This window comes from Maylandia zebra, linkage group LG13, assembly GCF_041146795.1.
Source record: "Maylandia zebra isolate NMK-2024a linkage group LG13, Mzebra_GT3a, whole genome shotgun sequence".
Taxonomy (NCBI): Eukaryota; Metazoa; Chordata; class Actinopteri; order Cichliformes; family Cichlidae; genus Maylandia; species Maylandia zebra.
In genome coordinates this window covers 29,386,180-29,400,998 of record NC_135179.1, presented here as the reverse complement: position 1 = coordinate 29,400,998, position 14,819 = coordinate 29,386,180, and the positions used below count along the sequence as shown (strand labels likewise).

The 14,819-nt window shown below is 40.2% G+C and overlaps 2 protein-coding genes across 2 annotated transcripts; one reads left to right on the top strand and one right to left on the bottom strand.

Moving 5' to 3' along the window:
- Positions 1 to 85: 85 nt before the first annotated feature.
- On the bottom strand, positions 86 to 9,119 carry pcgf6 (polycomb group ring finger 6). The gene is made up of 10 exons (XM_004554604.3): positions 8,631 to 9,119; positions 8,290 to 8,389; positions 7,934 to 8,030; positions 5,243 to 5,298; positions 5,089 to 5,148; positions 4,399 to 4,516; positions 3,644 to 3,671; positions 3,128 to 3,226; positions 1,083 to 1,169; positions 86 to 964 (listed from the first exon to the last, which is right to left on the bottom strand). The coding sequence occupies exons 1-10, from the start codon at positions 8,703 to 8,705 to the stop codon at positions 914 to 916; spliced, it is 771 nt and encodes a 256-aa protein (XP_004554661.1). The 5' UTR covers positions 8,706 to 9,119; the 3' UTR covers positions 86 to 913.
- Positions 9,120 to 13,227: 4,108 nt separating this feature from the next.
- Positions 13,228 to 14,819, top strand: LOC101482042 (uncharacterized). Its single transcript, XM_004554603.3, has 5 exons — positions 13,228 to 13,713; positions 13,799 to 13,891; positions 13,969 to 14,223; positions 14,339 to 14,431; positions 14,553 to 14,819. The coding sequence occupies exons 1-5, from the start codon at positions 13,621 to 13,623 to the stop codon at positions 14,724 to 14,726; spliced, it is 708 nt and encodes a 235-aa protein (XP_004554660.3). The 5' UTR covers positions 13,228 to 13,620; the 3' UTR covers positions 14,727 to 14,819.

Sequence of the window (14,819 nt, the reverse complement as noted above, 5' to 3'; positions counted from 1 at the left end):
AATCTGAACAATTTAAAATGCTTTAGTCCATCCATTCATTTCTTTCTAAATCTCTAAAAACAGAGACCAAGGATGAATCAGGAAATATTTCTCAGTTGTGCTTTTATTAATTCAACCTGACAAAAGCAAGTACAAACATTTTTTTTACCAAAGACTTTATACAAACTCCCTTTAAATAACTGTTTTTGTACTCAAAGTATTTTTGAGCTGATCAGTTTTTTCTATTAACAGCAGAAGGAAGTCAACAGCTCTTAAAAAACTATCAAGCTCTAAGAAGCAAGCGTTAACATACATAAATCTTTGGTAGTGGCAGTCCTTTTCTTGCAGCCCTTTAAATCACAGCTTTGTAGTCAACATAAATCATTAAAGACAATCCCTGGGTTGCAAAAAGTTGGGTAAACTAGACAGATGCTGCCTATACTGCTATAGCAGCTTTAAGAGTTTCAGATCCAGTCACAGTGGTTCAGTCCAGTTTCCGCTACAGAAACAGTAGCAAACAGTTTTAAACAAATCTTCAAACAACAGCCTAGCAGGAACAGAAATGTGTCATCTTCATTTATCAGGTCAAATTCATGTTATACACGTGGGTACCAAGTAGTTCAGATGGATGTCATCTGTGTCCAGCAGATTTGTGGTAACTATGAACTAAAGATAATCATCTTGTTTGTTAAAAATTCAATCAAAACAGTTCATTTTCCAGTCTGCTCAATGAAGAAGTAATACATTAAAGTTTGCCAGGTGCCAAATGTGGCTATGTTCAGGTTTGAATTTTATATGTTTTGTAATCAGCTAGCAACAATTCATTAGAGTCTAAAATCCAAGACCTTTATGAAGACACGAGTCTTATAAAGAGAAACAAAGACCAAAATGTCAGTTCAGCAGTTCAGATCATGGCTAAATCCACGCCTCATATTTAAGACTGGGAGGGCAGCACCAAGCCAAAGTGTAGCACCAACAAACCGTCCTGGAGGAAAGACAAACAAAAGCAAAGTGATTACTCACAGGATGATAACCCCCAGCCTTCTGTAAAACTTCCAATGTTATTACAGGTTAGTCCTACTACGTGCTTTTCTGGTTCTAACCTGTAGTGCATCTTCGCCCACAAAGTTCTGTACTTCTTTGAGTGACTGGTAGTGATCTAGGAGGTGATCTCCACAAACCACATCTACCTGCCGGACACACACAGACAGCATTACAGACCATCACAGTGATTCCAAGCGAGAACATTGGGTAAAAATCAAGGCATTCAATCCAGACCCCCAAGCTGAGGTACAAAATTCTGGATTCGCAGTTTGTAACAGATCCTGACAAAGAAAAAGACCTTCAGGAGGAGTGTGGCCATATTTATCAGGAGGAAAGGTAAAGTCTTTAATTTCAAGAAATCTGTACCAACTGTTAAACACGATGGCGAAAACAGCTTCAGTGGTTTAGATCTAAAAAAAGTTCAGGAAGCCTTGAGAAGGCTGAAGTTGGGACCTCAAACCTACTCACAATACAAAGCCTGTATATAAGTCCCAGCTGTGCTAGCAAAGCAAGCATTTTAATACAAATCCACAAATCCTGCGCAGAAGACAGGTCAAACATCCTACCAGTTATCTTACCACAAGTATAATTTGGACACTTCTCAGTAAACGCAAAATAAAGAAAACTTTGCATCAAATTCATGAGTTTTCCCCCCCTCAAAGACATAAACATACTTCAAAGAAATGATTCTAATAGCGACATCGCCTTGACATTTCTCAGTGTGTAAACTTTGGAAGCAGGACGTAGACACCTGGCAGTTATAAATTAAAGCGCAACAAGATGTAAAAGCTAAGGTTGAACCTCAGATTGTTGGAACATCTCCTTCATTAAAAAGTGACCTGCAGGTTTGTCCAGACAGGAAACCTTAGTGTCACACCGAGACCAGGAAATCAGTGTAAGCTGCTAATCCTCTCCCCTGTGTTACGAAATACAAAACGCACAAATACCTTAAAACTCTGATCACACTTAATGTTTCTCTTCTGGAAATGAGGACAATTCTGATATTAAGTTTATATATTTGCAGCACAAATCATCTCCTACTGCAGGTTCACTACTCTGAGACAGAAATATGGTATCACTGTTCTAATAACTAGACTCTAATCAGATTACAGTTGTATTTAAGGACTCTCTGTTGTCCTTTAGAAGCCGGCAGCCTGCTGAGTTTTGACCTGAGCTGCTGAGTCGTCAATGTTCAGCTTGTATTCCCTGACGTGTACACGTGCACTCCTCATTCCTCTTATATTTTGATGTCTGGATAACTTTTCCACTTGTCTCCCATCAAGATGAACCGTTGGGAAGTTCTCATCAGCCAGTGAAACCGAAGAAGCCTCATAGAAGAAATGGGAAACATCCTCCAGACAATCCTGATAAACACTCAATAATTCTCATCATACGGCTTTTAGCAGAACTCAGACAGACAATGTGTGATGGTAGTTACCGGGTTACAACAAGGACCCTACAGCGCCACCAGACACCACTCCTCTCTCTTGCTTGGGCATTGTTTACCTGTGCTCAGTTTTCAATGTTCTCCAATGAGTTTCTGTATTTTAAACTACTCGACTGGTCTTCTCTCTTGTTTAATCCACAATGTATGAGTATAACATTATACATGTTATACTCATGTATAACAAACAAACGTATAACAAATGAGTCACCCTCGACATCCCTACTTACTATCAAGATATGCAGAAATGCATCTCTTGCCCCACTGCAGCTAATAAAGGGTCCGGTGAGTTTATGTCAACCAAATATCATTAAAATAAACTGCAGGAACAAATCAGAGCGTTAAAAAGCCTTAATGCTGTAACATTCCTGGAGTGCAGGTTTCCATGCAAAACAAACCGATTCAATGTGCATCATCCTCCACAGGTGTATGCTGCCCTGAAGTGTGCAAAATGATTGAGAATACATTTCTTTATTGGATCATGCATTTCCTGTCTGCACGCCCTTTGACAGCCCTGTGGGCTCATAGATTGTTCCTACTTTAGAATAATATCCACACACTTGTTGTTCTCTTTAGTGTAGCGCTAAATTCTATTACTGTCCTGCTTCCAAGTCTGTAAGTGTGCAGTCTTGCACCGAGCTGTAAGCCTGGCAGATTCACCTGGCAAGATGGGCTCAGCTCCATCTTCCTCCTGATGAAGAGCTCCACGTGGCGAACGGTGGCCTCACCTGACACACGGACGTACCGCCTCTCCAACGGCTAAACGGAAAAAACAGAAACTGTATAAGACACATTTATAAAACCAAGACAACATTTTCACCCTCTCAAACTCTGACACCGATTTCTTGTTGTTAAACGTTACACTGAAACTGTAAGTGAGGTACTTTTTGCTCACTGTTTCTTGTAGCCTAGCCATGTCAATGCCCCCTCCCACCCACATAAAACCCCAAACTAATGTTACAGTAAGCAGGCTTGAAGTTAGTGAGGAACGCGCTGCAGCTGCCAGCATTGAGTCCTAAAACACGGGAAAAGATTGAACCATTTAAACTTTGCAGCCTATAGATATATGAGAACCACAAAGGAAAACATGAGACACAACTAGCCTTTAACAGGTCCTGAAATCAACGGCACATAAGTGTTATAATCATCTAAAAGCCTTCATATTAAAGACTTTACCTTGTAGTTGCAGATGCCCTCTTCAGCCCTGAAAACAAAGAAGAGATTCAAGAGATGTTCCAAGTTTTTGGCTGTAAAGAAGCTGTCAGTTTGAGACAGTGGAACCACCTGCTGGTATTTCTATGTAACTGCACAATAAACCTGAAAAACCCATGTTTAACTTCATTCATCTCAATCGTTTTTCAAATCAGATCTTTAATGTAGGTCAGATTTGAGTATCTGGATGTCAACTTATCTATAAAACAAAAACATTAAAATCGCGTTCTGCTTGACCTGGCTGCAACTGACGCCGCTACCAGATTTAAGCAGCAGGGCTGAAGCACTGTCCAAATATGACTGAAGCACAGTTCAAACCACCTCCAATTGGTTTGGATTTTTCTAAAAATAGTATTTCATTTATTTTTTGTTTTTTCCCACCAGTACAGCCTTTTTCAATTCAATCAGGGAGCAATCTATAAATCTGCCCCCCAAAAAAGATTTGGACAGAGTGTCTAAAGAAAGCCTTGAGATGTGGAGCCAAAAACTAAAGGCACCCATCCTTTTACGAGTCTCTCATAAAAGCATAAAAAGATCGTCCACCATCCTGCTGACAGCAGTAACTGCTCTAATCAGGAACCACAAAGCAGTGACTGAACTCTCAAAACAAGAGCTAGAAAGACTGACCACAAGTAAATTGATTGGGAACAGTGTTATTCTCACTAATGATTAACAAATAATAAAATAAAAACAAACAACCATACAGTACAAATGTTTACCCAACAAATTCCAGGAGCAGAGACACATCCAGCTCTGGAGGAACGGTAAACACAGACTGAGGAACGTTGTCCTTCTTCTGCCTCTTTGTAACAGCAGGACATGGAGGGGAGACGATCACTGCAAGAGAGGAAGGAGAACCCTCAGCACTGCTGTGCTCCATCTTTACACTTACAGTTCTTGATCTGTAAATCTAAAAAGCATTTTTACTCGTTTCTAGTCTGACATTACTACGTTTAAGGAGTAACACAGGCTGCACAATTATAGCACAGCTCTAAAAATGTCAACCCTTAGCACTCCGTCTATCTTAAAGTAGCCCTTTAACGAATTCAAATCAGGATATGAGAGCTGACAGAGCAAACATCCACAGCAACAGAAATTACAGCGATACATCAAATTTGGATTTTGCATTTCAATCATAAGGCATCAGCAGCAGAAGAGAAAAATGCTTGAAAATGAGCGAGAGGGGGGAGCGCTGAGGCTTCGGGCTTCTCTTGGAAATGTGTCTGTGTTTAACATGACAACCCAGTGCTGTCAAATTATAAGAGAGAAAAGAAGAAGAGCACAGCAGCTCCTCGTTAAACACTAAACTGTCAAAGGTCATGTGGTCAGTTATTACTTTAGCTGGTACTTACATACTGTATATTACAATGTATTGGCCTTACTACACTTCAACAGTTGAAACATGTTACCTGGTTTTGGTACATCCAGTCCTCTCTCTTTGTAAAAGCTGCACATTTGTTCTCTTTCAACTGCATTTTTGGGGGGAGAAAGAGAGAGATCACATTAAAATGTGGACTGGAAAATGCAGCACATCAGTTATGCTTCATATGCCTGCATACTCACGCTCTTCCAAGAAGGGAACCATTTTATAAACTATATCCTGAAGTTGTCTGTCAGGCCTGCAGGGAAACGAGACAAACCTGTGAATCTCATATCTCAATGCATACTCGTATTAAACATGGCTAAAGTTTCCATTGGGGAGGTCAATGCGTGTTCAAGTAGTCCCTGGAAAAAGGCGAGCATCCCTTACAGCATTTTTTCACTAGTACCTACTCAGCTTGAATCGGTTTTAGGGTTTTTCATTAGGTGGTAGCACCTGGTATCAGGTAGAGCAGGGCGAGATGACCAAAAATATTTATCACGATATACATTTGAAAATTTGCGATAACGATATAACTGATGATATAATTGACACTAGACAAAATACTTTACAACTCCACAACTTTATTAGTGCAAAAAAACAAAACAAAACAAAAAAAAAACAGCTGTTTTTTTATGTGCATTAAAGTTATATAAAAATGTAACAGTGCAAATTTCTTGCTGACAGTTTAACCAAAAGGCATTTCCAGTGGAAACTGGCCGACATATCCTCAGCATAACCATGTATAATATCCACAAAACTTAAAGAGCTTATACACACACAATACGGTAATATTATGTTGAAGCACAGTACGTATCACTCCGCGAGGCTCCTGCCTACGATAGCCGTAATGCTCCGACAATCCATCAAGCATTGCGGCTTCGTAGCTCAGCAAAGTCGTACTAAAACATTTGACAGATTTTCGAGCGCCGTGTACATAAAATCGTTTCGAGGTCAGTAAACACAACCAGAACTCATACATAAGGCACACGGGATTATAAGGGGCGCTGTCGATTTTCAGAAAAATCAAAGGATTGATTTTAAGTGTGCCGTATTTTGCAAGAAAAACACTGTAATAACGACGGCCCGCTAGCGTGCTCTACCAAAAATAGTGCTTTGTTGTGTATCTGACGGTCGAAAGCTAAACCAGTTCCACACTGAAGTTGCAGCATTTTTACAAACCACTTCTGCTTCATCCGTTTCACTCAACGATCCGCTTTCGCCCTCATTCTCTGTCGCCGCCATGCTTTTTCCACCATGTGCGTATGAAAACAAAGGCACTGCGCATGCGCGTTTTACCCATTTTCTATCGCGATATTTCTTTTTTTTTTTCGTTGCCCAACATTATACAGGTATTACCGCCAACGGTATGATATGGCCCAGCCCTAGTATCAGGTACCTTTTTAGTGCCTACTCAGCCAGGGTTCCACGTGATTTGAATGTTCTGAAATGTGACATCAAAAGACTGACTGGGTAGCCAGTGGCATCATTCAAGTCATGAGAGCGACTCCATTTTTGGAGACATTTTTGAAACCCGGCTACACAAAAGCCAACACTGTGCTCCCAGAGTCTGATAAAAATCATAGACAGAGCAGCAGGTATTCCATCACCTCGATGTCCTCCATTGTTGTGTTGTGTTTGTGTTATGTACAAATGACGTAATAAGACTTTTAGCCGCGTTGCTATAACAACCCCATGCACATTTAGGAGGTACTCAATTTTAATGGAAAACAACCAAAACTGAGTCAAGTTGACACTAATGGAAAAGAGACATTAGTTACACGTCTCTAGGCTCAGGCTGCTGGGGTCACTGTGATAGACTAAAGCACTCATTTCTTCTCCACTCCCCTGATTTCAGTCCTGTCCCAAAGTCTTGAGCCACCCTTATTTCATCATATTCTGCTATGAAAATATGAAATCGTTCCATTTTTTTAAAAAAAATGTGCACATAATGGTTATTCAGCATATTAAGCACTTTACAGATGGAACTGCATGGCAGATCAGCCTCATACGATACAAGACAAATCAACATGATTGGCTGAAACGCAGCACCAAACCATGACAGGCTGTAAGAACTCACTGCTGTACCTCTCTCCTCACCTGCTCCGTACTCTGTACAACCATCTGAACCAAAACTGTCTACTGATAGTACTGATCTGGCATAAAAATCTGCCAAATCACAACATGAAGAGCTACTCTACTACTGACATCTGACCCACGTTAAACTCATGGACTGAACATACACACACCCACAATGGACAACTGTACCCTCAAACACACAATAATAACATGGACTGAACCACCACTCACAACCACTAGCACTTTATATAGCCTCTGTAGAAACTATCTACACCCTCACTTATCTTAACTGCACTACTGTATAGCTCTGTGTAAATAATCATTCTGTACATTCAATAATCTTTAATCCTACAACTGTTTACAACTTGCATAGTTCCCATTTCTGTATAGCTGTATATCTCAGATTCTGTAAAGTTATTTATTTCATATTCTGTATAGTTTTTCATATTTATATCCTGTTCATAGCCTGTACATAGCTTGTACTCACTACAGCCTTTACATACTTAGTTATAGAATATTCACAACATACTTCATACCGTGTACATTATAACATACCATAATAGACCCATTTCTGTAGTATACTTACATATCTATACTATTGCTAATATATATTGTAATATATCTATATCACTAAAGCACTTCTGGATGGATGCAAACTGCATTTCGTTGCCCTGTACCTGTGCATGTGCAATGACAATAAAGTTGAATTCTATTCTAATTCTAATTCTATTCTACTCGCTGTGCTGACCCCTTTTGAAAAAAGCACCTGAAAGTTGCTTAGATGATTCCTATATGACCAAAATAGTCAGACTCACCTGATGTTGTAAAGAGGTTGTGTCTGATGGACAACAATGCTGCATGTGGGACACTTGTTGCTGTAGAAGAAGTGCTTCACAATGCAGCTTTTGCAAACTTGGGGAGGAAAGAAAAAGCACAAAAAATACTTTTCAGACATCAAATACCCATTTCTCACATGCCCACAAAATTTTTTAAGTATCATTTAAATAAATCATTTACAATGCAAACTATGCAAACAGACACTGCTTCATATACATATTTCATGTATTTGTGGCAGTTACAAGAGTTTTGCACAGCACTGCATAAATGCTGATACCACCATTATTCCCACCACATTAAATCATTAAACGCAGCAGATAAAGATGTAACTCACATGTGTGCAGACACTCTGTGATGGTGGTGGCATCTATGAGGAACCCACAGCAAAGGGCACAGCGGATGTATGGATAGAACTGATTAAGGGGGAGCGTGGGCTGTGGAAATATAAACAAACCAACGTAAATGATTACATGATTTAAAAAAAATCACTATAACCTTATAATTACTTTGCGTCAGCTACTATTTATATTAACGTGTACATTCCGTGTAGTGCATTGTTCTGCTAAGTTCAGTGGGCAGGACAGCTCTTGAACAGTAGATATAACTGTCAGAACAGCATGAAAAGCCGCCTCCATTATGAATAAACAGCAGGAAAAAAAAAACAGGTAAACGCACCTCGTCCTCGGAGTCGCTGTCTGATGCGTTCGCTGACCCTTCATGACTCGTGCGACCTAACGGAGGCGATGACATTCCCGCTTCAAAACCCTTCACTCGTCTCTTTTAGTTACGGCCAAAATGGAAACTTAAACAGCTTCCTCTGGCTAAATTTCAACTTTGCACTAACGAGCGACGTTTTCTTTAAGGCTGGCTAAACTTGTTTTTAAGTTAGCCACGCTCGGCTAGGCGGCTAACGTTAGCTGGCTTATTACATGCAACACCAGAAAAAAAAAACGCACGTGAAAGCGGCAACCGTCTAGCAGCTAACGTTACTGAAAATGACTAAGTAAAAAACATCCTTCAGACGTACTAATGCCTAAAAGTTACATTTAACATAAAACGATATCACGTCCTAACTTAATGCACTTTGTTGCTTTCTTCATGCTCATATAAACAACTCAATTTCCCTCGCTCGTGTTCGGCGAATGGCGACTACATTACAACTTCCGGTCTGGGTACTTCAAAATAAATGTCATCTGACCCTAGACTTGAGCATAAATTATACATAAAACCTACTATTTTCTTTATCACTAATATATAATTAATATACTGTATTGAATATATAGTGGCTCCCAAGTGTTCTTTAAAGAAACTTTCAACAAACAATTGTATGCCTGTCTTTATGTGTTTAAGTAGCTGCTGTTGTTAGAAAGCAATTGAACCTTCACAGACTCTGACTCGTTAGGCAGGTTGACATGTGCCCGTGAATGACTCTGAAAGTGTTGTACCGAAGGGTTGACTGCGCTGTATGAGATACTTATGGCTCATGGAAATGGACACTTTGTAATGAATCAGTGAAATTCCTGTTAATCCTCCTGCACAGAAATTGGCTGTAATTCAATAGGCGAACAGCAGAGGGTGCTTCTGAGACAGTCTTCAATGAATAGCTAGTAAAGGAGCTGAACGGCTAAACTAATTACCAGAGCTCCATCCACACGAAATAAAGTCCAGGCAATGTAGTGACCAGAGATCATAGATAGAAAGTTAACTATAGGCTGCTGCTTGACTGAAACGTGGCAACAGCCTATTGATTTTGTTTCACTTAATGGCTCTACTCCATCTGAGTTTGTTTACATCTGTCAACCTCGCAACTCCGGGCGGCCTCGCGATAATTCACCACAAGCACTGGAAAGTTCTCCCTGTCACCCTTCCACTCATTTGATAACGTCGCTACTTGGATCTACTCCCACTATTATATGTACTGTGTACCGGCCACCTAAGCCAAATAAGGATCTGATCATAAGTTTATTTCTTTTACTGTAAATACAACAGCCTCAAAAACCTGTACTCCCCGTGACATCACATTTAGGGAAATTAATAATATTAACCCTGCTGATCTTTCATCTGCCATTTATGATTTTCCATTTGTTCACAGCACCTCATCCCCAGATGAACTTGTTTCTCACTATAATGTCAACCTCCACAACCTTCTTAACATATTTGCTCCACTTAAACACCAAACTGTCTCATTTTCCCGTTCAGCACCATGGTTTACTCTTAACCTGCGCCATCGCAAAGCTAAAGGACGCCAAATGGAACATCTGTTCAAGAAAACTGGACTTACCATACACAAAGAAATGTATAATGATCATATCTGCATTGCTTCAGCCAAATCTGCATACTATTCTGGTTCAATCAGCTCTAGTAAAGGTAACTCCAGGTCTCCCTTTTCATTGTTTAGTAAAATTACAAAACCTCCGGACTGATTCCCCTCTCATATAGACTCTGCTGACTTTCGCAACTCTCTTATATAGTTTTTCACTCATAAACTGTGAGGTAGACTTTCTGTCTTCCTCCCAGTCATTTTCATTTTTACTCTTCCCTCCATAGCTGATGTATCAAATCTTATTCAAAAATCTAAATCATCCACTTGTCAGCTTGACCCTCTTCCCACTGTGTTAGTTAAAGCTTGTCTTCCCTCACTGGCTCCTCTCATAACTAGTATTATCCACTCTTCCCTTAACACTGGAATTATTCCTCTCTCCCTGAAAACTGCTCCTGTCACTCCAATTCTCAAAAAGCCTGCTGCAGATCCCAATAATTCTGATAACCTTCACCCTATATCAAACCTCCCCTTTATTTTGAAAATCCTTGAGAAAGTTGTTGCCTCCCAGCTTCACTCATACCTCAATGACCATAATCTCTACAAACAATTTCAGTCTGGTTTCCGCCGCATTCATAGTACAGAAACTGCTTTGTTAAAGATTACGAATGACCTTCTGATGGCAGCTGATTCTGGTCTTTTAACCATTCTCATCCTTCTTAATCTTAGTGCGGCATTTGACACAGTTTCTAATAATATCCTCCTGAACAGATTAGCATCCATTGGCATTAGTCACACCTCCCTTGCCTGGTTCACCTCATATCTCTCAGACCACACTCAGTTTATCCAATTTAATTCCTACTCTTCAAGTCTCTATCCTGTTTCTGCTGGTGTGCCCCAGGGTTCAGTATTAGGGCCTCTTTTATTCATTATCTACATGCTCCCTCTTGACCAAATATTCCAAAAATATAATATAAATTTTCATTGTTATGCTGACGACACCCAGCTCTATATTTCCTCCAAACTTAATTCATCCCTTCCACCTACCTCCCTCTTGAAGTGTCTTATGGAGATCAGATCTTGGTTCTCCTCCAATTTTCTCAAACTTAACAGTTGGCGTGTGTCGTTGGCACAGCCTCTACCTTAACCAAATCTCACAGTTTCCCCATTAATATTGAAAATTTCCCCATCCTTCCATCCCCGCAGGTAAAGAGTTTGGGTGTCATACTTGACAGTACTCTCTCATTTCAGCCTCACATTAATTACATAACCCAGTCTGCATACTTTCACTTACGTAACATTAACCGACTTCATCCCTTCCTTACTCCCTGGGATGTTGCCATCCTTGTCCATAGTCTTATTACTTCCCAAATCAATTATTGCAACTCCCTCCTATTTGGTCTCCCCAGGAAGTCCCTCCATAAACTTCAACTTCTTCAGAATTCTGCAGCTCTGGTCATAACTCGTACTCCCTTTAGAGCACAGGTGTCGAACTCCAGGCCTCAAGGGCCGGTGTCCTGGAGGTTTTAGATGTTTCCTTGATCCAACACCGCTGATTTAAATGGCTAAATTACCTCCTCAACATGTCTTGATGTTCTCCAGAGGCCTGGTAATGAACTAATCATGTGATTCAGGTGTGTTGACCCAGGGTGAGATCTAAAACCTGCAGGACACCCCTGATTTAGAGACTATATCACCCCACTTCTTCAACAGCTTCACTGGTTGCCCATAGAAGCCAGGATAAACTTTAAAATATTAGTTCTCACGTTTAAGTGTATTCATAACCTTGCCCCTCATCTCTGTGATCTGCTTCATATCACCACAGTTTTCCGCTCTCTCATCTGCTACACACAGCCTCCTGCGTTAAGTCACCTTTGTTTCCATGGTAACATAGAGATAAGCAGTCCTAATGGAGTTACACGTTGCACTGATATGACCATCACAGTTAAGACATGCTGTTATAGATAAACCAAAGCAGCATTTAGAACAGACCTTACATCAGTGTTAGGGGGCCTTGTGTTAATGTAGCACCTCTCTGAGGAACATGAACCGGAAGGAACCACTGAACAGGAAAGTAAACATCACACGATCAGAAATAAATCTGTAGACTTACAGAAAGTACTCTCAGCTTACTTGGACTTTATCCTGTAATTTTTTAAAAAACAAAACAACAAACAGAGCTCGTCAGCTAATTCACAAGAAAGGTTTTTTCTGTCATTTTGTGAAATACCAACAGTAAAAACATATTTTTCTATTTTTTAACGGCTGAGCTCAATGATCTCTCAAAACAGGAATTGTTTTCAGTTATGTCGTCGTTTACCTGTAGGAAGTGTATTTCAGCAGAGATGGGAACTGATAAGAATTCAACCATCCTGATTCCTTATCAGTTCCCCGGGTTCTCATTGGCTCCACTCTCAGAGTCACCGTCGTCACTAAGCAGTATATCAGGCATTCATGCAAATTAATTGCTTGCTGTGGATGTTGTCTGTGCACATTGGAGCTGTTTCTGCTCTTATCAGTGTTGTTGTTGTTACTAAAAAGTAACGCAGTATGTTAAGTACCAACTCAAGGAGAAAGTAATTCATTACAGTACTCATGACATTACTTTCACACTTCTCCATAAGAGAAGTGAAACACACTGTGTCATAACTAGCATTTAACAAAGTAAACTTATAGGCCATAGGCTAAGCCTACAAAAATCCCAATCCTAATGAGAACACAGATACGATCTTTCTCCTGGTATTTAGATATGAAAACAACAATAAAAACCAGCAAAAAGAGAATTTAAAGTGCCAGCAGCCTCGGTGCGTAGCTGCAAATTAAAACGTTGGAAAAAGAAGTTGCAGAATTCAGTTTTCCAAGGACACAAATCATACTGTTCTGACAGCCACCTTTCTGCAAACAACAACAACAAACAAAAGGCATTCCCAGCTGTACTTTGTATGTCTACAGTCAAATATGTGAAAACCACTTTTCTTTTCATGTCATGACTTTAAGTAACAGTAAGGCATTTTTACATTCACGCGTCACTTGAGTCCAGAATTGCTGTTAAATAGTTGAACAAAACTCATCACTCGCCCTGGACGTGTGAGTCCATGTTTTCTATTTCACAACATGAAATATTATTTAGAATATGAATGGGGTCTGAATGCCAAAATTAAGTTAGTTCTGCTGTAAGGTGCAGATTTGCATCATGTTGCTAGGAAACAAACTGGTTTGAATCAAATTTATTTTCAAAGCTGTAACGGTGTCTTACTTTTAGGATTTCTGTCACAGGCCTACACTTGGTTACAACTCTGCTTATTTTACAAATTTGTTTTTGTTTTTCTTCAGTTGACATGTGACCAAATCTGCACTCAAAAGCTGTATTCTGAAATTACAGTTAAGTTTTGATGCATAATTGCAATGGACGCCATCAGATATGAAAACTGCTATGCACCCAGTGAGGTTTCCAAACAGACGGTTCCTTCAGACTGGAGAAATGTTGAGTGGACCGACGTACGTTTCCCTTCTGCTTTCTGAGGATCATAACAGGACGTCAGCTCTGTGCTTTGCTGTCTGACTCTGTGCTTTACTCTGACAGAAAATGAAAGTCTATCTGAATTCTGACCAAGCTGTTACTGCCAAGGATCTGCTCAGCATGTTCTCATCTTTTGGATGTGTCATCTCTGTTCAGGTAACTGTCTTACAAACGTGCTTTAGAAATGCAAAATTCACTTTCATTTGCTTCACGATTTTCCTCTCGTACTTCAGACGATTGTGAAAAACAATCACAGATACGGGATGGTGCATTACCGCAGTGCCGATGAAGCTGCCGTGGCTTTGAGGGAAATGAAGAGCAGCACCAAAGTCTTCTTCGTAGCTCAAGTAGGCATCAGGGAGGTCAGAGAGGGCCCCAAGGATAAAAGATCCGAACGTCCCCATCGAGCACCACCAGGCAGCTGTAGTTACCGCCCACTGCACAGACGTCCCATTCTGTGGGAACCACTGTTTCCAGCTTACAGACAGGTAATGAAACATTTGGACTCCCACAAAAAAGAAAAAAAATCTTAAGGTTTGTTTTTTATGGCTGATGATGGATGTTTTGATAATTTTATGAAATCTTTTGTTTTTCTCTCGTCAGACTGTGTCTATTGAAATTGATAACCTCCCACGATCTTGGTATGAAAGAGACCTGCTGCTCAGCCTCCTCCCTCCGACCACCATTGATGTAAAGGTGCTTACTCTCCAGCATTTAAAAGCACTGATTCAGAGAAATACATATGTACACAGCACTGAAAGTTTTAAATACTGTTTCTATTGTTTTAACATGTATGCTCTGTATTATGACCGTGCAGATATTTAAGAGAAAAGCCTGTGTGGTCTTGCCGGACTTCTCCAGTGCCTTGAGGCTCAGAGATTTGTTAAACAGTGCCCTTCACCACCTCCGCTTTATCTTTTCACCTCGTGGAAGACGGAGGTGCCCCACAGTGAAGATATCAGCAGCCGGCACCGTGCTCTGCTCTCGGTGACCTGTGACCTCTGCATGCTGTTACATATACAGATCAACACAAAAGCAACAATAACACAACTTCAGTATAATAATAAATGTAAATGCTGCTGTA

Bases quoted from the DNA above. Each gene is read 5' to 3' on its own strand.
- pcgf6 (XM_004554604.3), bottom strand. From the start codon at position 8,705: ATGTCATCGCCTCCGTTAGGTCGCACGAGTCATGAAGGGTCAGCGAAC. The intron at 8,390-8,630 runs GTGCGTTTACCT...ATATTTCCACAG, and splicing joins ACAGCGACTCCGAGGACGAG to CCCACGCTCCCCCTTAATCA. The intron at 4,517-5,088 runs GTAACATGTTTC...CCTCTCTTGCAG, and splicing joins ACTGGATGTACCAAAACCAG to TGATCGTCTCCCCTCCATGT.
- LOC101482042 (XM_004554603.3), top strand. From the start codon at position 13,621: ATGGACGCCATCAGATATGAAAACTGCTATGCACCCAGTGAGGTTTCC. The intron at 13,714-13,798 runs GTACGTTTCCCT...TTACTCTGACAG, and splicing joins GAAATGTTGAGTGGACCGAC to AAAATGAAAGTCTATCTGAA. The intron at 14,432-14,552 runs GTGCTTACTCTC...ATGACCGTGCAG, and splicing joins CGACCACCATTGATGTAAAG to ATATTTAAGAGAAAAGCCTG.